This window comes from Lissotriton vulgaris, chromosome 6, assembly GCF_964263255.1.
Source record: "Lissotriton vulgaris chromosome 6, aLisVul1.2, whole genome shotgun sequence".
Taxonomy (NCBI): domain Eukaryota; kingdom Metazoa; phylum Chordata; class Amphibia; order Caudata; family Salamandridae; genus Lissotriton; species Lissotriton vulgaris.
Window position 1 is genome coordinate 1,795,542,359 of NC_141694.1, and position 23,526 is coordinate 1,795,565,884.

Sequence of the window (23,526 nt, forward strand, 5' to 3'; positions counted from 1 at the left end):
CCGAAAACAGGTACAGCTAGTACAGAAGCAGCGCAAGCTTCCCTCTTTCAGAAGACTGGTGCAGCCAGGGCAGAAGCAGCGCAAGCTTCCCTCTTTCAGAAGATAGGGACAGCTAGGGTAGAAGCAGTGCAAGCTTCCCTCTTTAAGAAGACAGGTACAGCCAGGGCAGAAGCAACGCAAGCTTCCCTCTTTCAGAAGACAGGTACATCCAGGGTAGAAGCATCGCAAGCTTTCCTCTTTCCGAAAACAGGTACAGCTAGTACAGAAGCAGCGCAAGCTTCCCTCTTTCAGAAGAGAGGGACAGCCAGGGCAGAAGCAGCGCAAGCTTCCCTCTTTAAGAAGACAGGTACAGCCAGGGCAGAAGCAACGCAAGCTTCCCTCTTTCAGAAGACAGGTACAGCTAGTCCAGAAGCAGCACAAGCTTCCCTCTTTCCGAAGACAGGTACATCCAGGGTAGAAGCATCGCAAGCTTTCCTCTTTCCGAAAACAGGTACAGCTAGTACAGAAGCAGCGCAAGCTTCCCTCTTTCAGAAGAGAGGGACAGCCAGGGCAGAAGCAGCGCAAGCTTCCCTCTTTAAGAAGACAGGTACAGCCAGGGCAGAAGCAACGCAAGCTTCCCTCTTACAGAAGACAGGTACAGCTAGTCCAGAAGCAGCACAAGCTTCCCTCTTTCCGAAGACAGGTACATCCAGGGTAGAAGCATCGCAAGCTTTCCTCTTTCCGAAAACAGGTACAGCTAGGGCAGAAGCAGCACACGCTTCCCTCTTTCAGAAGACAGGTACAGCTAGTACAGAAGCAGCGCAAGCTTCCCTCTTTCAGAAGAGAGGGACAGCCAGGGCAGAAGCAGCGCAAGCTTCCCTCTTTCAGATGACAGATACAGCCAGGGCAGAAGCAGCGCAAGCTTCCCTCTTTCAGAAGATAGGGACAGCCAGGGCAGAAGCATCATAAGCTTCCCTCTTTCAGACGTCAGTGACAGCTAGGGCAGAAGCAGACCAAGCTTCCCTCTTTCAGAAGATAGGCACATGACAAATAATTTCCACTTATATAACTTCTAAATGTGTCAAGTGACGGGGCAATTCACACTATAATCAAAAACAACTGATACATATATCAATTTCATATATACACCATGTGCAATTCATTACAAAAAACTATATATCACACTCATATATATAATACACCACATATATACAAGCTTCCCTCTTTCAGGAGACAGGTGCAGCCAGGGCAGAAGCAGCGCAAGCTTCCCTCTTTCAGAAGACAGGTACAGCAGGTACAGCCAGGGCAGAAGCAGCGCAAGATTCCCTCTTTCAGAAGAGAGGGACAGCCAGGGCAGAAGCAGCGCAAGCTTCCCTCTTTTAGGAGACAGGTACAGCCAGGGCAGAAGCAGCGCAAGATTCCCTCTTTCAGAAGAGAGGGACAGCCAGGGCAGAAGCAGCGCAAGCTTCCCTCTTTCAGGAGACAGGTACAGCCAGGGCAGAAGCAGCGCAAGATTCCCTCTTTCAGAAGAGAGGGACAGCCAGGGCAGAAGCAGCGCAAGCTTCCCTCTTTCAGAAGAGAGGGACAGCCAGGGCAGAAGCAGCGCAAGCTTCCCTCTTTCAGAAGACAGGTAGAGCCAGGGCAGAAGCAGCGCAAGCTTCCCTCTTTCAGAAGACAGGTACAGCCAGGGCAGAAGCAGTGCAAGCTTCCCTCTTTCAGAAGACAGGTACAGCAGGTACAGCCAGGGCAGAAGCAGCGCAAGATTCCCTCTTTCAGAAGAGAGGGACAGCTAAGGAAGAAGCACTGCAAGCATCCTTCTTTCAGACGAGAGATCCAGCTAGGGCAGATGCGGCACAAGCTTCCCTCTTTCAGGAGACAGGTACAGCTAGGGCAGAAGCAGCGCAAGATTCCCTCTTTCAGGAGACAGGTACAGCCAGGGCAGGTGCAGCGCAAGCTTCCTTCTTTCAGAAGATAGGGACAGCTAGGGTAGAAGCAGTGCAAGCTTCCCTCTTTAAGAAGACAGGTACAGCCAGGGCAGAAGCAACGCAAGCTTCCCTCTTTCAGAAGACAGGTACAGCCAGGGCAGAAGCAGTGCAAGCTTCTCTCTTTCAGTAGACATGCACAGCTATGGCAGAAGCATAGCAAGCTTCCCTCTTTCAGGAGACAGGTACAGCCAGGGCAGAAGCAGCGCAAGCTTCCCTCTTTCAGAAGACAGGTACAGCCAGGGCAGAAGCAGCGCAAGCTTCCCTCTTTCAGAAGACAGGTACAGCCAGGGCAGAAGCAGCGCAAGCTTCCCTCTTTCAGAAGACAGGTACAGCCAGGGCAGAAGCAGCGCAAGCTTCCCTCTTTCAGAAGACAGGTACAGCCAGGGCAGAAGCAGCGCAAGCTTCCCTCTTTCAGAAGACAGGTACAGCCAGGGCAGAAGCAGCGCAAGCTTCCTTCTTTCAGAAGTGGGAGATGTAGGTCCGTAGGCTAATGTATCCATTGGGGTGGCTTGCGTACAACCAGGGCCACTGGACGTTTGTGATTGTGCGCCCGCCATGATGTTCGCATAGTTATGGATTTGCCAAATAATCAATCATCTGCTGCATAATCTGCAGATTTTACCCCCAAAACGTTTTGTTTCTAGCTCAAAAGGTTCAAAAGTTACTAAAAAACGGAACGACACATGTTGTTGTGCAATGTAGGCACTTTGCAAACATTGACTGGTCACCTTTCTGTAGCTTATTGCTATATTTAAGTGTTTCACTGGTACTGAAGAGGCACAGTGTATGCCTTGCTAGTCTTAACAAGTTTAAAAATTACAACATTATGAATATTAACAAACTGTGCCACATAATGCCGCATAATTTTGGCCTTTCGTGGTGCATGATTTACTCAACCTTGCCACATAGTTGGCCCTCTCTTGCTGCATAATTCCAGTGGCCTTTGTATGATCTGAAGTTCAAGCGTTCCATCCGCGGAGCCTACTCGGGCTTTCATCCTTCCGAGTTTAGCTCAAAGGAGTGTCTAAACGGAGTCTCCTATTCTTTCTATAGTGCTGCTTCCAGGATGGGGTGCGCTTTATTAAGATAGAATGCTACGTTGTGTTTGGGGGGTTTTCATGCTCTGCAAAACTATCAAAAACATTTAAACAACACATGCATTTAGTAAAGTATCCGAAAAAGGTGAAAAAACTATTCGACGCAGCCAGTAGTCTAAAACACACCAGAAAAACATATTGACTAAGACGGCCAGCAAAAATGAGGGTTTCTTCTTGGAACGTGGCGCTGTGTGTTTGCAGTTCTGTTTTCATGTGATAACTGACAGCTGTATAATAAAGCATGCGCTCCTTTTATTATTGATTCGCTCCTACAGTTTACACTATCTCGTGTCGAGACCGCCTTCCTCGGGTGATTTAGCAGAAACAAATGTATACGTCGGACGTGTCTGAAGCAGAACACCACAGCAGCGCCGCACTTCCCACCGGAGGTCTTGTAGATTAAATAAACGGCACGCGCAGGTCCCCCGCTCATGGCTGGCCCCTCAGTGGAAGTTTAATGGGAAGAAGCCGCTAATCTGTGCAACTTGTTTCTTTGGCAAAGTCAACATCCCGGGTTAAGCACAGGGGAATATTTACAAGCCCCTTGTGCCACTTTTGCGTCACTTTTCCCATTTTAAAAGTGACGCAAAAGTGGCGCAAGGGGCTCGTAAATCTGCCCCAAAGTGCTTGCGTCTTTACGTTGTGAGTTTGCTCCAGACACCGTTGCCCACCTCAAAATCTGAGCCTCGACCCTCAAATTCTTAGCAGTACGAACACAGGCGAAGTCGCCTTTGTTAAAAAAAAAAATCTTCTGTTGCTTCCATCATGAGCCAGCCGCCCAGCGCTGTCATAATGTAAGAGTAACTTCCACGGTAGTTTAGAATGACGTGTCATTTTTATTATTGTTCGTAAACATATGGCCATATGTCTGGACATGCATGCATCAGGTAGTAATAATGTAGATCTGGCGCAGACGTGCTGCCTTGTGTCGCAGTGTGTCACACCAGCATGCAGGCAGCACGTGCTGCAGCCCCTCCGCCCGTGGGACTCCCACCTACACGCCTCCCAGAGCCGTCTTAATGTTTCTTAAACGGCGCGTCGGGGGAGCCGCCGGGATTGATGCGAGAGAGAGAGAGCGCCAGCGCCTCGCCGGTTGGATGAAAGCAGATCTGGGTCTGGCCGTGCCTGCACAGGGTGGGCCGGGCCGCCCGCCGCCCCTCCTGGAGCGCACACAGCCTTACACGGCAGCAGAGGCAGTGCGCACGGAGCGGAGAGCGGGCCGGCCGTGGTGCTGAACGGACAGCTCCCTGCGGCGCAGCGCAGCGCTCTCCAGCGGGCCAGCGGCCACCGCCCCGCGCCTCCCCCGGCAGCCCCAGGACGCAGGCTCAGGCCGCAGGCACCATGCCCCTGGCCCCCGGGCGCCCTGCAGCCCGCCCCTCGCCGCCGGGACCATGAAGCGGCAGAACGTGCGGACGCTCGCCCTCATCATCTGCACCTTCACCTACCTGCTGGTGGGCGCCGCCGTCTTCGACGCGCTGGAGTCCGAGCAGGAGACCTCGGAGAAGAGGCGGCTGGAGCAAAAGCAGGGCGACCTGCGCAGGAAGTACAACCTGACGGAGGACAACTACAGCGAGCTCGAGTGGGTGGTGCTCAAGCTCAAGCCGCACAAGGCCGGCGTGCAGTGGAAGTTCGCCGGCTCCTTCTACTTCGCCATCACGGTCATCACCACCATAGGTAGGCGCCGGGGCGCTGGGGGAGGGCGGGGGGCCGGGCCGCCCCTGGGCCTGGCGGGGAGCCGGCTGTTTGAAGCACCGGATGGAAGTTGGAGATGGTGCTTTATTTCAATAGACTCTCTTAAAGTTTCTGTGCGCTAGAGTGAGACAGCAGGCTGTGGTGCTGAGTGATGCTGACACTTTTTCAAAAAATAGTTTGGAGACTCAGAGATTGGAGGTTAAAGCGGGACATGGGGGCTCAGTCTGGGTTCGACTTTTTTTGTGGCTGTCAAACTTGAAGCGACGTCTCTGGTGATGTTTTGCACTTTTTCATTGGGGAGTTGAGGAATAGATAGTTTACCACACACTTTTAGTAACATTTTTATTGACAAACATAGTTTGGAATACATAGATAGAAAGAGGGTGGACCAGGAGGAGAGATGTGTGGGTGGCCAGGAACCTCCAGGCTCCCTTTGGTTTACTCCCACTTGTAGTCACTTCTAACCCCGTGGAATTTAAGAGTTTCCCGCGTGCAGTTCATCGTTTGTCTGTGTTTCCAGTAGCTCTTTTCACTCAAACCATCCTGCTCACTTTCTGGACTTCCACTCCTAGACAGCTCAGGAGGTTGTGTTGGGCGAAGCTGCGCCAATAATGGCCCTGGCGCTGTCCAGTTAATATCTGGGGGTGCCACGAGCATACTGTGTCGTTTGAAGGACCCCCGAGGGCTCTTCGGGAATCGGGGGTCCATTCAGCCGCGTGCCCTTGGGCGGCGTGGGGTCTGGCCACAGACTCCGTGAGTGAGTGGGGGTCTTTAATACACTTTGGGGAAGGGGGTACGTGCGCGTGTCGCACACGTACCCCGCGGTCCCAGTGGAAGGAGCCACGCGCTCCCCCGGTGCATTCATACTGGACCCTCCAGCACGCATTTTAATTTTGGAGGCTCGTTCATTCCGTCTTGAAACGGCCCGGTGCTGGAGGGGAGGGAGGGGGTATTTAGGGGCTTGACGGAGGGCCCAGCGGCGCGAGAGGGGGGCCAGGAGGCCCCCGCTCACCCCAATACCTCTGAATATCTGAGAGAGATGGGTCACAGAGGGCATCTCCCCCCAGGCTTTGCATCACGCACTGGGCTCATCTCCTGTTCTTCCGTCCCTTCCCTGGGTGGGCTCCGCTGCATTGCTCGGCGCCCCCCGACTGGAGCACACCCTCTCCCCGACTGCCCCCGGCTCACCGGTGCCCGCACATTCGTTCTCTCGATTTGCGACTGTTAACGAATCCTACAGACGAGGAACGGGGCAGAAACATCCCCGGGGCCCCCTGCCATGCTTAACGGGGCAAGGACTGTACCCTCGCCGGCGGGGTCGGGGCAGGTACCAGCTTGGGGCAGGAGTGAGGGAGGCGCGCCCAGCAGAGCGGTGAATGCACGGCACAGCGCCTAGACAGCTCTGATGGGCAGAGCCGACGCGGAGCTGCGCCGCCCTGCAGTGGGTGAAGCGTGCGCTGCTCCTGGGCACACGGAGGGTGGCATCCATGCCGGGGGCGGTGCGGCGCCGCTTTGCAGACAGAGTTCACGTCTTTAAGTCTCTACGCCGGGCAGTGGGGACTGGGGACTGGGGCTCGGTGCAGAACAGCACCGGGGGTCTATATTTTGTGGAAGCAGCGTGTGGGTGCAGGCGTGGCGCAGCTCTGAGGGTCTGCACCGCTGGAGGGTGTGAGTGGGTATAGAGGAGGCGCAGCTCTGTGGAAGGCAGTGTGTGGGTAGAGGGGGTGCAGCTGTCTGTACTATGGGAAGCAATGAGTGGGTATATGTGTGGTGCAGCTCTGAGGGTCTACACTGAGGGACCATGTGAGGGGGTATAGAGGGAGGTACAGCTCTGAGGGTCTACACTGAGGGATCATGTGAGGGGCATAGGAGGAGGTACAGCTCTGAGGGTCTATACTGAGGGATCATGTGAGGGGGTATAGGGGGAGGTACAGCTCTGAGGGTCTACACTGAGGGATCACGTGAGTGGGTATAGGAGGAGGTACAGCTCTGAGGGTCTACGCTGAGGGATCATGTGAGGGGTATAGGAGGAGGTACAGCTCTGAGGGTCTATACTGAGGGATCATGTGAGTGGGTATAGGAGGAGGTACAGCTCTGAGGGTCTACGCTGAGGGATCATGTGAGTGGGTATATGAATGGTGCGCTCTGAGGGTCTACACTGAGGGATCATGTGAGTGGGTATATGAATGGTGCAGCTCTGAGGGTCTACAATGAGGGATCATGTGAGTGGGTATAGAGGGAGGTACAGCTCTGAGGATCTATACTGAGGGATCATGTGAGGGGGTATAGGAGGAGGCACAGCTCTGAGGGTCTATAACGAGGGATCATGTGAGTGGGTGTAGGGGGAGGTACAGCTCTGAGGGTCAATACTGAGGGGTCATGTGAGTGGGTATATGAATGGTGCAGCTCTGAGGGTGTATACTGAGGGATCATGTGAGGGGGTATAGGAGGAGGTACCGCTCTGAGGGTCTATACTGATGGATCATGTGAGGGGGTATAGGAGGAGGGACAGCTCTGAGGGTCTATACTGAGGGATCATGTGAGTAGGTATATGGGTGGTGCAGCTCTGAGGGTCTACGCTGAGGGATCATGTGAGGAGGTATACGGGAGGTACAGCTCTGAGGATCTATACTGAGGGATCATGTGAGGGGGTATAGGAGGAGGTACAGCTCTGAGGGTCAATACTGAGGGATCATGTGAGGGGGTATAGGAGGAGGTACAGCTCTGAGGGTCTATACTGAGGGATCACGTGAGCGGGTATAGGAAGAGGTACAGCTCTGAGGGTCTATACTGAGGGATCATGCGAGTAGTTATATGGGTGATGCAGCTCTGAGGGTCTAAGCTGCGGGATCATGTGAGAAGGTATACAGGAGGTACAGCTCTGAGGATCTATACTGAGGGATCATGTGAGGGGGTATAGGAGGAGGTACAGCTCTGAGGGTCTATAACGAGGGATCATGTGAGTGGGTATATAAATGGTGCAGCTCTGAGGGTCGGTACTGAGGGATCATGTGAGTGGGTATATGGGAGGTACAGATCTGAGGGTCGGTACTGAGGGATCATGTGAGTGGGTATATGGGTGGTGCAGCTCTGAGGGTCTATACTGAGGGATTGTGGGAGGGGGTATATGGGAGGTACAGCTCTGAGGGTCTATACTGAGGGATCATGTAAGGGTGTATAGGGGGAGGTACAGCTCTGAGGGTCTATACTGAGGGATCATGTGAGTGGGTATATGGGTGGTACAGCTCTGAGGGTCTATACTGAGGGACCATGTGAGTGGGCATAGGGGGAGGTACAGCTCTAAGGGTCTATACTGAGGGACCATGTGAGTGGGTATATGGGTGGTACTGCTCTGAGGGTCTATACTGAGGGACCATGTGAGTGGGCATAGGGGGAGGTATAGCTCTGAGTGTCTATAACGAGGGATCATGTGAGTGGGTATATGGGTGGTGCAGCTCTGAGGGTCGGTACTGAGGGATCATGTGAGTGTGTATATGGGTGGTGCAGCTCTGAGGGTCTATACTGAGGGATTGTGTGAGTGGGTATAGGGAGAGGTATAGCTCTGACGGTCTACAGTGAGGGATCATGTGAGTGGGTATAGGGGGAGGTACAGCACTGAGGGTCTATACTGAGGGATCATGTGAGTGGGTATAGGGAGAGGTATAGCTCTGACGGTCTACACTGAGGGATCATGTGAGTGGGTATAGGGGGAGGTACAGCTCTGAGGGTCTATACTGAGGGATCGTGTGAGTGGGTATAGGGAGAGGTATAGCTCTGACGGTCTACACTGAGGGATCATGTGAGTGGGTATAGGGGGAGGTACAGCTCTGAGGGTCTACAATGAGGGATCATGTGAGTGGGTATAGGGGGAGGTACAGCTCTGAGGGTCTATACTGAGGGATCATGTGGGGGGTATAGGAGGAGGTACAGCTCTGAGGGTCTATAACGAGGGATCATGTGAGTGGGTATAGGGGGAGGTATAGCTCTGAGGGTCTACACTGAGGGAACCTGTGAGTGGGTATAGGGGGAGGTACAGCTCTGAGGGTCTATACTGAGGGATCAAGTGAGGGGGAATAAGAGGAGGTACAGGTCTAAGGGTCTATACTGAGGGATCATGTGAGTGGGTGTATGGGTGGTGCAGCTCTGAGGGTCTACACTGAGGGATCATGTGGGGGGGTATAGGGGAGGTACAGCTCTGAGGGTCTATACTGAGGGATCATGTGAGGGGTATAGGAGGAGGTACAGCTCTGAGGGTCTATACTGAGGGATCGTGTGAGTGGGTACATGGGTGGTGCAGCTCTGAGGGTCTAAACTGAGGGATCATGTGAGTGGGTATAGGAGGAGGTACAGCTCTGAGGGTCTATACTGAGGGACCGTGTGAGTAAAAATGTAAAAAAATTTAAATTGATACTTGTATAGCGCACTACTCACCCGCAAGGGTCTCAAGGCGGTTGTACGAATACCGCTGTGGAACCCATCCTGGCTTTCCCTGTGAGGCGTCCACTCCTGGGCACCCCCAAGGTGGAGGCCAGGCATCCTTAGCGTTGTGGGGGCCGTTGTGGAGATTAAGCAAGCTATTGCCCAGAGTTGCAGAGTGGGACTCCATGATTGGAATAGGCACAGAGGCGAGAATTATCAGGTCCGTGGAATTTTTGAGCACAAAACCCGCTGAGGCAGGGAATTGAACCCTGGTCCCAGGCAAGACCTCTGCATCAGGGTCTGCCGCTCTAACCATTGAGCCACACTTCTCCACTGTGGGTATATGGGTGGTGCAGCTCTGAGGGTCTACACTGAGGGATCATGTGAAGGGGTTTATGGGGAGGTACAGCTCTGAGGGTCTACACTGAGGGATCATGTGAGGGGGTTTAGGCGGTGGTGCAGCTCTGAGGGTCTACACTGAGGGATCATGTGAGGGGGTATAGGGGGAGGTACAGCTCTGAGGGTCTATACTGAGGGATCACATGAGGGGGTATAGGAAGAGGTACAGCTCTGAGGGACTATACTGAGGGATCATGTCAGTGGGTATAGGTGTGGTGCAGCTCTGAGGGTCGGTACTACTGGAGAGAGTGAGTTGGTATGGGATTGGGCAGCTCTATACAGTAGGTATAGCAGTGGTGCAGCTGTGAGGGTCTGTAGTGTGGGAAACTGTGAGTGGGTGCATAGGTGGTGCACAACCAGGGGCTATACTGCTAGAAGCGGTGCAGCTCTGGGGGGCTATACTGCTAGGAGCGGTGCAGCTCTGAGGGGCTATACTACTAGGAGCGGTGCAGCTCTGAGGGGCTATACTGCTAGAAGCGGTGCAGCTGTGAGGGGCTATACTGCTAGGAGCGGTGCAGCTCTGAGGGGCTATACTACTAGGAGCGGTGCAGCTCTGAGGGGCTATACTGCTAGAAGCTGTGCAGCTCTGGGGGGCTATACTGCTAGGAGCGGTGCAGCTCTGAGGGGCTATACTACTAGGAGCGGTGCAGCTCTGAGGGGCTATACTGCTAGAAGCGGTGCAGCTCTGAGGGGCTATACTGCTAGAAGCGGTGCAGCTCTGAGGGGCTATACTGCTAGAAGCGGTGCAGCTCTGAGGGGCTCTACTGCTAGAAGCGGTGCAGCTCTGAGGGGCTGTACTGCTAGAAGCGGTGCAGCTCTGAGGGGCTATACTGCTAGAAGCGGTGCAGCTGTGAGGGGCTATACTGCTAGGAGCGGTGCAGCTCTGAGGGGCTATACTGCTAGAAGCGGTGCAGCTCTGAGGGGCTATACTGCTAGAAGCGGTGCAGCTCTGAGGGGCTATACTGCTAGAGGCGGTGCAGCTCTGAGGATCTATACTGTGGTAGCGGTGACTAGTTATGGGGCGGGTTTGGAGCTGTGAGGGACTATTTTGTGTGGCCAGTAGCGGGTGGTATACAGGTGTGGTGCAGTTCTGAAAGGCTATGCCCTGTGACAGTGGTGACTGGGAATACATGTGGTGCAGTTCTGAAGGTCTGTGCTCAGTTGGCAGCAGTGAGTGTTACAAGCGTAGTACAGAGCCAATGGATGGCACAGGTCTAGTGCAGCATCAATGGATGGCACAGGTCTAGTGCGGTACAAAAGGGGGTGGTGATGGACGGAGCATCTGAACCAATCAAACACTCACACCCAGTCAACAGATCTGGGTTTAATCCATCACCGTTCTTTAGCCCACTCTGCCACCCCAGATCAGACATGGCCATATGCAAATCAGTCTGACCCTGTGCCTCATGGGAACAGTCCAGCCCGAACTGCCAAGCCATGCCTTCCCTGGACCGGAAACAAGCTTCAGAGGACCGGTTTCTGACATTTCAGCCGTATTCAGCCCGGCTTGCTTGAACCCAGTGGCAAAGTGAGCAGGGGACTCATGTCTGAGCATACCCTGCCAACTTATGGCGAACAAAGCGTTACAAAAGGGGGTGGTGATGGACGGAGCATCTGAACCAATCAAACACTCACACCCAGAGGACCGGTTTCTGGCATTTCAGCCGTCTTCATTCCGGCTTGCTTGAATCCCCCCACCCCCCCTTTGTACTGCTTTGTTCGCCATAAGTTGGCAGGGTATCCTTGCTCACTTTGCCACTGGAATCAAGCAAACCGGGCTGAAGACGGCTGAAATGCCAGAAACCGGTCCTCGTAGCTTGTTTCCAGTCCAGGGAAGTCATGGCTTGGCAGTTCAGGCTGGACTGTTCCCATGAGGCACAGGGTCAGACTGATTTGCATAGGGCCATGTCTGAACTGGGGTGGCAGAGTGGGCTAAAGAACGGTGATGGATTAAACCCAGATCTGTTGACTGGGTGTGAGTGTTTGATTGGTTCAGATGCTCCGTCCATCACCACCCCCTCTTGTACCACAGGTCTAGTGCATCATCAATGGACGGTACAGGTCTAGTGCAGCATCAATGGACGGTACAGGTCTAGTGCAGCATCAATGGACGGTACAGGTCTAGTGCAGCATCAATGGATGGTACAGGTGTAGCGCAGCATTAATGGATGGCACAGGTCTAGTGCAGCATCAATGGATGGCACAGGTCTAGTGCAGCATCAATGGACGGTACAGGTCTAGTGCAGCATCAATGGGTGGTAAAGGTATAGAGCAGCATCAATGGATGGTACAGGTCTTGTGCAGCATCAATGGATGGTACAGGTCTAGTGCAGCATCAATGGGTGGGACAGGTCTAGTGCAGCATCAATGGGTGGGACAGGTTTAGTTCAGCATTAATGGATGGTAAAGGTCTAGTGCAGCATCAATGGATGGCACAGGTCTAGTGCAGCATCAATGGATGGTACAGGTCTAGCGCAGCATTAATGGATGGCACAGGTCTAGTGCAGCATCAATGGGTGGGACAGGCCTAGTTCAGCATAATGGATGGTAAAGGTCTAGTGCAGCATAAATGGATGTCACAGGTCTAGTACAGCATCAATGGATGGTACAGGTCTAGTGCAGCATCAATAGGTGGGACAGGTCTAGTGCAGCATCAATGGATGGTACAGGTCTAGTGCAGCATCAATAGATGGTACAGGTCTAGTGCAGCATCAATGGATGGTACAGGTGTAGCGCAGCATTAATGGATGGCACAGGTCTAGTGCAGCATCAATGGATGGTACAGGTCTAGTGCAGCATCAATGGGTGGGACAGGTCTAGTTCAGCATTAATGGATGGCACAGGTCTAGTGCAGCATCAATGGATGGTAAAGGTCTAGTGCAGCATCAATGGATGGCACAGGTCTAGTACAGCATCAATGGACGGTACAGGTCTAATACAGCATCAATGGATGGTACAGGTCTAGTGCAGCATCAGTAGGTGGGACAGGTCTAGTGCAGCATCAATGGATTGTACCGGTCTAGTGCAGCATTAATGGATGACACAGGTCTAGTGCAGCATCAATGGATGATACAGGTCTAGTGCAGCATCAATGGGTGGGACAGGTCTAGTTCAGCATCAATGGGTGGGACAGGTCTAGTTCAGCATTAATGGTTTCCCTATTATGGTTGAGAGCAGTTCAAATAATATTCATGGTCAAAACAAGTAAAAGTTCTCAACAATTCCATCTGGTTGTTCGTTGTTTTATTCTCTTGTTCTTGTCTTTCAGTAGTCAAACAGCCAACACGCGTTTCGTCGCTATTGGGGGGTCTGTCCAGCGACTTCCTCAAGGCTAATGCTACAAATCCGTAAATTTTGAAATGTGATAATTCCAACCCACATTGGGGTTTCAGTTCCTACGACGCACCAACACGGTTCAATCAGAATTAGTGTATCCTTTATAATTCTTACTACAGGTATCTTTCATTAGTATAATTCCAGAGCAGCGCGCCACTCCAACGTAGTCACCGTGTTCGGTTTCCAACTCAGTTGGAATTATCACCACATTTCAAAATTTACAGATTTGAAGCATTAGCCTTGAGGAAGTCGTGGGACAGACCCCCCAGTAGCGACGAAACGCGTGTTGGCTGTTTGACTACTAAAAGACAAGAACAAGAGAATAAAACAACTAACAACCAGATGGAATTGTTGAGAACTTTTACTTGTTTGACCATGATTATTTCAACTGCTCTCAACCATAATAGGGAAACCTTCTTGTAAATTTGACGTGTGCTGGGGAGTGAAATATTTGGTCTTTGGCAGTAGTGGGTGTTAAAGGTGTAGTGTATGTCTGAGGGTCTTTGCCAGTAGGGCTCCACGCTAGGAGCAGTTTGTGCGGAGTGCATGCACAGTGCAGTTCCTTGCAGAGTGATTTCCTTGGCAGTGGAATGGTGTATGTAGGCTGTTCCTGCTGGCAGGGCAGTGTGGGTGTAGGTGTGGTTCAGCTCTTAAGGGGCATATACTGTGGGCCTGGTGATGCCGTGGTGCACCTCCGAGGTTCCTCGGAGTACATGGGATGACGTGAGGTGCATATCTGGAGAGTGCTGTGTTCTGCCAGAATTATTATTGCAGCTTGTAAAGCGCTTGGTTACCCCAGTTCGGAGTGTCCCCGCGCTGAATTCCGACAAAGCTAAACTCAGTAAATGAAGACTGAGTGGATGCTACTATAGAGTGAGTTTTTTTTAAAGCCATTTAAGAAGGCAATGAATGGGTGAAAAGCTGCAATGAAATGACCAGGGCTACACCCTGCTGAATGGATGTTAGTGGGGACAGGGGTGTATGACTGAACGCTGGCAGTAAATCACTAGACATAAATCCCAGATTTCTTTTGCCCACTATGTTGGGTAATTTCAGTTTTTCGAACGGGTACAATTCAGTGTTCTGCTCGCAAGAGGCTTGAGTTGGTCATAAAAAGCCTGGAATTAACTCTGAAACCTAATATGGGCTGCGGTCCTATCAGGGACGTGGACAGTGTGTCATGGACCTCAGTGCAAGGAAGGGACTGGGCCCCTGGCCGCAGTGTCAACTGTCAAGTACAGAAATAATCACAACTGAGTGGGGCCCTCTGGCTCGTGGGACCTGGTGCCACTGCACCTGCTGCACCAATGCAAACTCCATCCATGGATCCTATGTGCCGTGCTAGCTGCATTCACCATGTTACTCTGAGAGCGTATGGGCAATACACTGATCTGGTTACTAGACTTTTGTTTGTTTCTCGCAAACAATTTCTACGCAGTTAAGTGCGGATTTTCCCGCATAAAAAGTGCCGATGCCCACAGTTTTACTTAAGAGCCGCGTGCCAGGGTGACTGAACGCTAAGGCTCTCTCGTCTTGAAATCACCCCTATGCACCGCAAAGGAGGCGGTCTGTCAGCTCTACACTTTGGACATTGTGAAAAACATGGCCAACTTTCCCAAATGTGTACATCTCACATGCATACTTTTGGAAGGCAAGTTGGCACAAGTAGAGACCGCCAAACCGCCACTGAGCTCTATTGTACCAGGTACATCCGTCCGGAGGGTCGCCCCTCCCCTGAATAGTTGATTTTACCAAAGGGCTTCATCGAGCAACAATCCTGTCCCAATGATTTTTAATCATTAAGACTATACTGGGGGTTTATATATCTCTTTGATGGCTGTTTTAAAGATTGGTACCTTTAATTTCCCTTTTTTTATATGACTTGCATTCTCTTTTGCAATATGTTTTTAAATGCTGTAAAGGTTTTAAGTAACCACACAATAATAAATATCATATCATATCACCCCTGCACCTAATAAATGTTAATAAAATAATATTGATTTTTATTATATATAATTTTTAAATGTCGAAATAAATGAATTTATAATAACATTATTGACAGTGGGGTACTATTTTAGGTCCCTGGGGCCTAGTCACGAACTGCATTTGTAGTAAGAAGACAATGTTTCCACAGCGGACCAACTGAAAAAGCACCTCAAACTTCAAGAATCCCAAGCAATATTAAGTCTCTTGTGCTGATCACCTCCGAGACCTGCTGTGGTTAGGTCCCACTGGATTCCCAGAAGAAAGTTTAGAGACATGTGGAGGCAGCACCAAAGTCAAAGTAATTTGCAGAAGCGAAAGGTGGTGTATAAAAATATTTTTCTTTTTATTAGTTTTTTTCTTTTTGCAAGGTGCACAAAAACAGCCAACGCGTTTCGCTCCCCAGCCTTGGGAGCTTCTTCAGGGCAGAATCAAGTGAGCTGAAACCTGTATAGGTCCTAGGATCGGGTAAAAGTAGCACCGTCCATTATGATATAGCTTGACAAGTGTTGTACATGGATATATAGTTTGAACAAAATCCAGTAGGACAGAGATAGTGCTCAGAGAAAAAAATTGTTGTAGGAGTCAAATAATCCACGTATGTGTCCAAGGACGTCAGGGGGGTCGTAAGTCACTACAGTCAACAGGTGGTAATATGCAAGAACCTGTAAAGTTCACATATATTAAATAGTCATTTCGGCCAAAGTGAGTGACGTCAAAAAGATATACAGTCCTTGATAAGCTGCAATGTGTATTAGGTCTCACATGAGAATAACAGCCGAACAGTCCCCCGGGAAAGACGCCAAGGTTTCAGCTCACTTGATTCTGCCCTGACGAAGCTCCCAAGGCTGGGGAGCGAAACGCATTGGCTGTTTTTGTGCACCTTGCAAAAAGAAAAAAACTAATAAAAAGAAAAATATTTTTATACACCACCTTTCGCTTCTGCAAATTACTTTGACTTTGGTGCTGCCTCCACGCGTCTCTGCATTTGTTAGTAAGTTTAGTAGTACTACAGTGGTACTACTCACATACTACAAAAAGCTATTTTTGTGTGGGTTTACTCATATGAAAATTGCCTCTGTGGATAATCCCCGCTCGGTGTTACCAGGTTGATTATGTTTGTCTCTGTCCCTTTAGCTTCAAACTCCTGTTGAAGAAAGGCAGAGATTCTCTGTGATTTGAGAAGTTTATGAGAAAAGAGATATTCTTCTTACTTCTGCCCTTCTTTTCTTCGACCGATCTCCAAAACACAGTTTCAATTCTTCAGCTCATAAGGACACCATGTTGGTGGGCCCCACATCCCTTATCTCTTTTATAGGACACAGAGACCTCAGTCAAAAGCAGAGCCTTCTGCCCATTGTTAATTTCCCTGTCAACTCTCTAGCACGGTGGCCATCCATGTAGACTTGTATTCAGTGGGGTCTCTTCCTCCTCATCCTGAAGACCCCACGTGTTCATAGGCTCCGGTCCCTGACGGTGCTCCCCAGTGTTTCTATCCTCTTGTTAATGCCCTATGATGCTCTTGTATCAGTACCATCCATTCCTGTAGGTTCCTAATGTGCTTCTGGACCTTCTTCCTGGCCTCAGGGAGGGCATAGACAGACGTGCTTGTGTAGACCACCGTGTTCCCCAATGCAGACCATGTGATATCAGTTGTTTTGAAGAACCTCGGGCACGTAAGCTTCAGTGGGATAATATTCTGGCAGGGTTATCTTAGTCCAGTTTGTGTTTCGAGATCTCGCTTTCAGCAACTTGCCATCACATCTCTTGGGGGGAGGGGTAGGGTAGGGGTGGAAGGGGGGTTTCTTGTCTCTTTGCATGTGTTTCTTTTAGGACTTAGGCAACTGAGCAAGTCTCTTGCGACATTGAATCACAGTCTAATGAGTCCACGGAGAATCCTCATATCTGGGCCTCCCTCCAACGTGGCTACCAAATTGAGCACAATTTTCTCACGATAGTAAGACCCTTCAACGTAACAGAGTTCACTTATGGTAGCCGTGCAGAGTAGCTTACCCGGCATCCTCCAGTGATTCACATCCACACAACTGGGGACTGCAGTGCTGGATGTCTTACTTACACGTTGGTTGGCACCTCGCAGTCCCACCAGCACTCACCTTACCCGCATGGAGCTACTTCCTGTACGACGTCAGTCCACTCAAGGTCCACCATGGACTCAACTTCCGCTCCCCCTCGGTGTTTCCAGGGCCAAATGTTGCAAAGAGCAGTGGGATCCGTTTTGGAGAAATGCACCCCTGAGCTCCAAAGTACTCAAAGGAGTCATCTTTGTGGGCAAACCCCCCCCCACCCGCCTCTTTCTTCCACAACACAACACAGCACTGCCTGCATCTTTATCTTAACCTTGCCGGTTCTTTTTCATCCCCGCTTCCTCCCTTTGACACTCTTTTCCCATCTGTCTCATCCGCCTCTTTTTTTCCCTTTTTGCCTTTCTCTAAAAACATGAATTCAAGCACCTACCACCTGCACAAATTAAGCACTGAATATGAGAAATGCCTGTAATTCTAGTGAGAGGTTTTAAGGTTATGCTGGAGAAAAGCACACGGATTTGCCCATGCCTTGTATAGAGCAGCTGGTGATGTGTGTCTGTCTGCACCATATTCAAGTGTTTATTCTACAGGTGGTGAGTTTGTGGAGATGGGTTGTTGCCGACTTTGTATGCCCTATGGACAGGTTGTGAGTTGAACTAGGAGGGGAGCTGCACTGAGCTGGTATGTGCTGTGAGCAGGTGGTGAGTGGGCAGAGACGAGGCACCTCTCTGGGTTGGTGTGTTCTATGGGCAGGTGGTGAGTGGGTACAGGTGAGGCACCTCTCTGAGTTGGTATGTCCTATGGCAAGGTGGTGAGTGGGTGGGGTGAGGCACTGTTTTGAGTTGGTATGTTCTATGGGCTGGTGGTGAGTGGGTGTTGGTGAGGCACCTCTCTGAGTTGGTATGTTCTATGGGCAGGTGGTGAGTGGGTGTTGGTGAGGCACCTCTCTGAGTTGATATGTTCTATGGGCAGGTGGTGAGTGGGTGTTGGTGAGGCACCTCTTGGAGTTGGTGTGTTCTGTGGGCAGGTGGCGAGTGGGTACGGGTGAGGCCCTGCTCTGAGTTGGTATGTTCTACTGGCAGGGGGTGAGTGGGTACGGGTGAGGCCCTGCTCCGAGTTGGTATGTTCTACCGGCAGGTGGTGAGTGGGTACGGGTGAGGCACCTCTCTGAGTTGGTATGTCCTATGGCAAGGTGGTGAGTTGGTATGAGTGAGGCACTGCTCCGACTTGATATACTCTGTTGAGTTAAATATTCTCTGAGCAGGTGGTGTTTGAATATAGGAGGGTGCTGCCCTGGGCTGGTGGTAGCAGGTGGTGAGTGAGTAGGGGTGAGACACTGTTCTGAGTTGGTATGTTCCATGGACATGTGGTGAGTAGGTAGAGGCGAGGCACTCTCCTGAGTTGGTATACTCTGTTGGCAGAGGGAGTTCAGTGCTCTGTGAGCGGGTGCAGGGGCGGCTCTAGGCTCATGGTGGCCCTGGGCAGGGAGTGTAGGTAGGGGACCCCGGAAGATGGGGTCCGGTCGGGGCGGAGCGCGGAGGACAGTCAAGAGGGGGGGTCCAGGGTGTTTGGAAGTGGAACAGAGCCGGAGGCCGCCAAATCCCTGCCAGGGGCCGCCACGCAAATATGTATCCATCCTCAGAGGATTATTATATTAAGGATATATATTGGTGTGGTGGCCCCTGGGGTTTGGAGGCCCTGTGCAGGTGCACAGCTTGCACATGCCTAAGGCCGCCCCTGGCAGGTGGTGCTTGAGTATAGGAGGGTGCTGCCCTGGTCTGGTATGTTCTGGTAGCCGGTGGTGAGTAAGTAGGGGTGAGACACTGTTCTGAGTTGGTATGTTCTAAGGCCAGGTTATGAGTGGGTATGAGTGAGGCACTGTTCTGACTTCGTATACTCAGTTGAGTTAAATATTCTCTGAGCAGGTGGTGTTTGAATATGGGAGGGTGCTGCCCAAGGCTGGTATTTTCTAGTAGCAGGCGGTGAGCGGGAGTAGCTGGTACTCTGCTCTGACCTGCTCCTTTTTATTGACAGGTGGTGAGCTGGACTAGGTGAGCTGCTGTTCTGTGTGGGCATATCCTTCTGACAGGTGGTGCATAGGGGATACATGTCATTTAGTTCTACGTTCTATGTCCAGTGGACAGGCGGTGAGCAGGTGCAAGTGGGCAGCTGTGATGAGGTGGTATTCTCTATGGGCAGCTGGCGAGAGCAAGTGGCATAGAAAAGGTGTTTGGGTCCTAATGTCAGTCAGAAAATGGAACCCCAGCCAGCCCATTATATAAATACATTAAAAGGCAATCATGGCTCGGAGCCAGAGAGGCCTTTGGACCCAGGGCCCTGGTAACACTGCACAAAGTGAGTTAAGGATTGCAACACCACTGCAGCACAAGAAGCAACATACAACTCCCAAAGGGCTATTACTAATAGAAAGAGACAACACAAATGGACTCTAGGTTTTGAAGACATTCTGCCCAAGTGCATACATAATTCATGTATGCATATTGAGAAGCGAGCGGGAAAGGTCCAGCGTTTCCGGGGTGTCTTTTCTGATCGTCTTTCTTCCAAGGGAATGTCTCAGAGCCTTTTAGACAGGGGCAAAGTGGGCTCTGGCCCAGGGCCCCAGCCTTTCAGGGCCCCCCTGATAGAGCCAGCTCTGTTCTGCAGAGTCTTGCCCTAATGACCTTGAATATTTCTTAAACTGATTGTTTTTAATACTGTTTTCCTTTAATTTATTTGTAATATATGTGATGTGTGAGAGTCCAGTGCAGACATTTTGCATTGAAATGTTGTGCTTATGTTTCATGCAAACAAAACAGGTGATGGACAGAATGTGGATCAATGTCACACATTCACCCCAGTCAAAAGATCCGGGCAGCATCCATGTTTTAGATGAAAACAAGACCTCACATATGAGAAATGGGAGGGTGTCACAGAGATTATTTGTAGTAATATTAGTGAGCTGCTGCTGTGTTATAATATCGAAAACAAACATCGCTACCCCTGAATATTAGATGTAAACACATTTGGAATGTGTACCAGTGTTCCTGTGCACTGTCAGGGACCTCGCTCAAGAAGGCATGAAAGACCTGAAGTTTGTTCAGAAATTCAAAGCTGTTCCAAACAGTGTGGGACAAAATACGCTTGGCCCCGGGCCCCTACAATCCTTAAGATGTCCCTGGAATACCTAGCCTTCATGAGGGTCAGTCCTAAAAACACAAGACCCCATAGACCTCCCCCATTCAGGGCTGCCGTAGTCTGTATGAAAAGGTAAAAGCAGGACAGTGCCTCTGAGAGGCTGGGGCAGAGTCAGGCATGCGCCTGCCAAGTTACTGAATGAAATCTTCACATTTCATTATTTATACGAGGCAGGTAGGGCTGGGGTAGATGGTCACATATTATGCAGAGCCAGTTCTCGCCCAGTTCTATACCAACAGCTGGGGTCTGTACAAGGCACTTGGCTCATAGGATAGGCTGGCATTGGGGTGGCTTTGGCCTGGGTCACTTTAAGGCCTGTCAGTGTCTGTGGCAGGTTTCCCTCTGGTACAGTTTACCCCTGAACGTGTGCCCATGTATCTGGTTTGGAAGCTGGCAACGTCTAAGTAAACATAATCCATTTGCTCACCCACACCAGCCCGACACCCCGATGGGTCCCGTCGCAGCATCCAAACAAATCTGCACATAGTCCAAAACTGCTGACTTAAGTTTGAAACATTGGCGTCCAATCGGCAGGGCCATAGCATCTTTCAAGAGCTGCGGTGTGAAAAGGAGAAGACGAGAGGCTGCTGGTTTTCCCTCCCTTGCTCTCTCGTCCGCATCAGTGCACACAGCCACGTGACCTCCATCCTCTGTCACGCGCTTATGGCGCCATGTTACTGGGCAGCATATATTGTGGGGGGAGACTATCAGCTCAAGCGTGAACCACGCCATCAAAAGATGAAAATCAGGCAAAATGTCAAGAAAAATATAATAAAGACATTGGGGGCCCGATGTAGGTAATTCTAAATTACCACTTCTAAAATACCGAATCATACCGGTAAATTAGAAAGGGGAAATGTAGGTATTTCAGATTCGGTAAATACCGAATCGTTAAGATTCGGTATTTACCGATTCTGTAAATACCGAATCGGTATCCCCCATTGATTCCTATGGGCCTTGAAGCCCATAGGAATCAATGTGGAATACCGAATCGGTATTTACCGATTCGGTAAATTCCGATTGTTGCTAGGGTGCAGGGGGTGTCACTTTGACACCCTCTAGCACCCCAATTCCGGACTTGTGTGCCATGTGGCACACAGACATGCCCTAAGGGCATGTCTGTGTGTCACATTGCACAGGTGTGCATGCACAGATGTGCATGCACACCTGTATTCAGTATTTTACCACCCAATAGGATTGGGTGGTATAATACCGATTCTTAAAGCCCTGTGGCACTCTGACATGTGCCAGCTACATCTGCATTTACAGAATCAGTATTTTACCGAGTCTGTATTTACTGATTCAGTAATTTTACCGAATCGGTAAATACAGAATCGGTAAAATACCAATTGTGTAAATGCATGCCCTACATCTGGAAACCGTAATACCGGTCGGAAACGGCCGAATTCGGCAGTTTGCGACCGGCATTAGGGCACCTACATCGGGCCCTAGAATTTAAAAAAAAGATATTTTTCAACATTCTTTAAAAAAAAAAAAAAATTAAGAATATCCCCATGCCACAAAGTCATGACAAAATGTGTCAGTTTGTCGTGTTCTCTAATTATATTGCCTATATTTCAATTAGTTGTGATGGCAGGCTATTTTATATAAACATATCTAAGTGAGGTTTTTGTAGAGCACAGATCCTGCAGTACATTACTTCAGGAGACTCCGAGGTTTGCACCATGGCTTTTTCTGTCTGCCACTGTCTACTCTTCAGTTTCCACTTCAGAATGTGGCGGGGATATTGCCCCCTGCGTCTCCTCCACTCCAGATTCTCAAGGGGATAGAGGACCCCTGCTTCCCCCAGGGTTCCTACACCTACGCCAGTTACCTTTGGCAGCCTGCTCTGCTTGTTTCAGAGCACAGTGAGACAAAGTTCACTGGAGTGTGTTAAAACTTTGCACACACCTTCCTACTCCAAGCCTCACATGTATAGGGAGCAAGTAAAGATACAGGGGGCGTTGGAGGTTCATTGTATGTGTAACCTCTCTCACTGCAGGGCCATAACTGATTCAGAAATGATCTGGACACTTCTTGAAAATATGGTTCAGGTGTTTCCTTGCCCAGCCTGGTGCCAGGCCTTTCCTCTCCTCCCTCTTTCAGGGCTGGACACATGCAGGCTGGCTCTCTCCAAAATGGAGGCGCTCCTCCTGTGGAAGGAACTTTCATCTGCAGCAGGAAGAGGCTGTGCTCCATGTTCTGCACGCTCTGTGCATGTGCAGCAGGGACAGGCTGTGCTTGGGGTCGTAAATGCCTTTAGGGCAATCATGCAGTACCCGATGAGCTGGTGTGAAAGAGTTATGCCCTAAAAATGCTGGATCAGAACAGATCATGTCTTTTAATCCTCCTTGACCTATTTTCAGCATTTGATACAGTTAAGCGTGACAACCTACTAGACCTTTTGGAACACTGTATGGGGTGATCAGCATCAGTCCTTAACTGGTTCCCTCCTATCTCCATAACAGGTCTCAAAGAGTCAAGGTAAATCACTCACTGGAGCAGACCACACCGGTCACAATAGGGGTCCGACAGGGCTCCTCACTTTCGCCCACTCTCTTCAACCCTTCATGGAACCTCCTATGGACATATTATTTTCATTCAACATCGACTATCACATGTACGCTAATGATACCCAACTATACTTAAAAGGCTCTGCCCCAGAAGACACCAGGTCCCTCAACACAACTCTTCAGAAAACTCAAAATTGTCTAGCATCCAATCACCTCTTACTAAATACTCATTGGTCTGGTGCTTTTCTGGAATAGCAGTAGCTACCTGAGCTTTCTCTACAATCACTAAGAGACCTGCTGGTGATTACGCGCTATATAAGCTACAATTAAAATAACATACCATAACAAAAAAACAGAATTCCTACTAATTGCTCCACATAACCAATCACCTATCATTGAAGAATTGTTGAAACATCTAACAGCCCTCAAACGCATTCCACAAACCATTGAATCTGCATGATCATTGGGACTAACTCTCGACAAGAACATCAACACGCAGAAACACATCAGTGCCACCACCAAAGGAGTGAATCACAAATGAACATTCTAAGAAAAATACTCCCGCCCCCCCACGAATTCAAGCATGCAGTGCAAGCCCTAGTCATTCCTAGGTTGGTCTACGGAAGTCCAACCCCCTCTGGCCTGCCCAGATCCATACTGGCTCCTATGAGAGGCTTACTTCCCTCTGCTGCTAGGTTCATCTCCGGCTCAAAAAGAAACAACCACATCACCCCTGATCTGAAATCCCTTAACTGGCTCCCTTACGAAGCCAGAAACCAACTGAAAATTGCTTGCATGACACACAAAGTCCTCCACTTCAAACCCCTAGGTATCTTGCCCAGAAACTAGGATTCTCTGATGGTTCCAGATCATCCAGAAGCTC

General features: G+C 50.3%; 1 protein-coding gene across 1 annotated transcript in view; it reads left to right on the forward strand.

The window, feature by feature from the left end:
* Positions 1-4,128: 4,128 nt before the first annotated feature.
* KCNK3 (potassium two pore domain channel subfamily K member 3) overlaps positions 4,129-23,526 on the forward strand; it is a 214,957-nt gene continuing 195,559 nt past the window's right edge. The window contains exon 1 of the mRNA XM_086928060.1: positions 4,129-4,735. Coding sequence (XP_086784186.1) covers positions 4,453-4,735 — 283 coding nt within the window. The 5' untranslated portion in view covers positions 4,129-4,452. The remainder of the gene's footprint in view (positions 4,736-23,526) is intronic.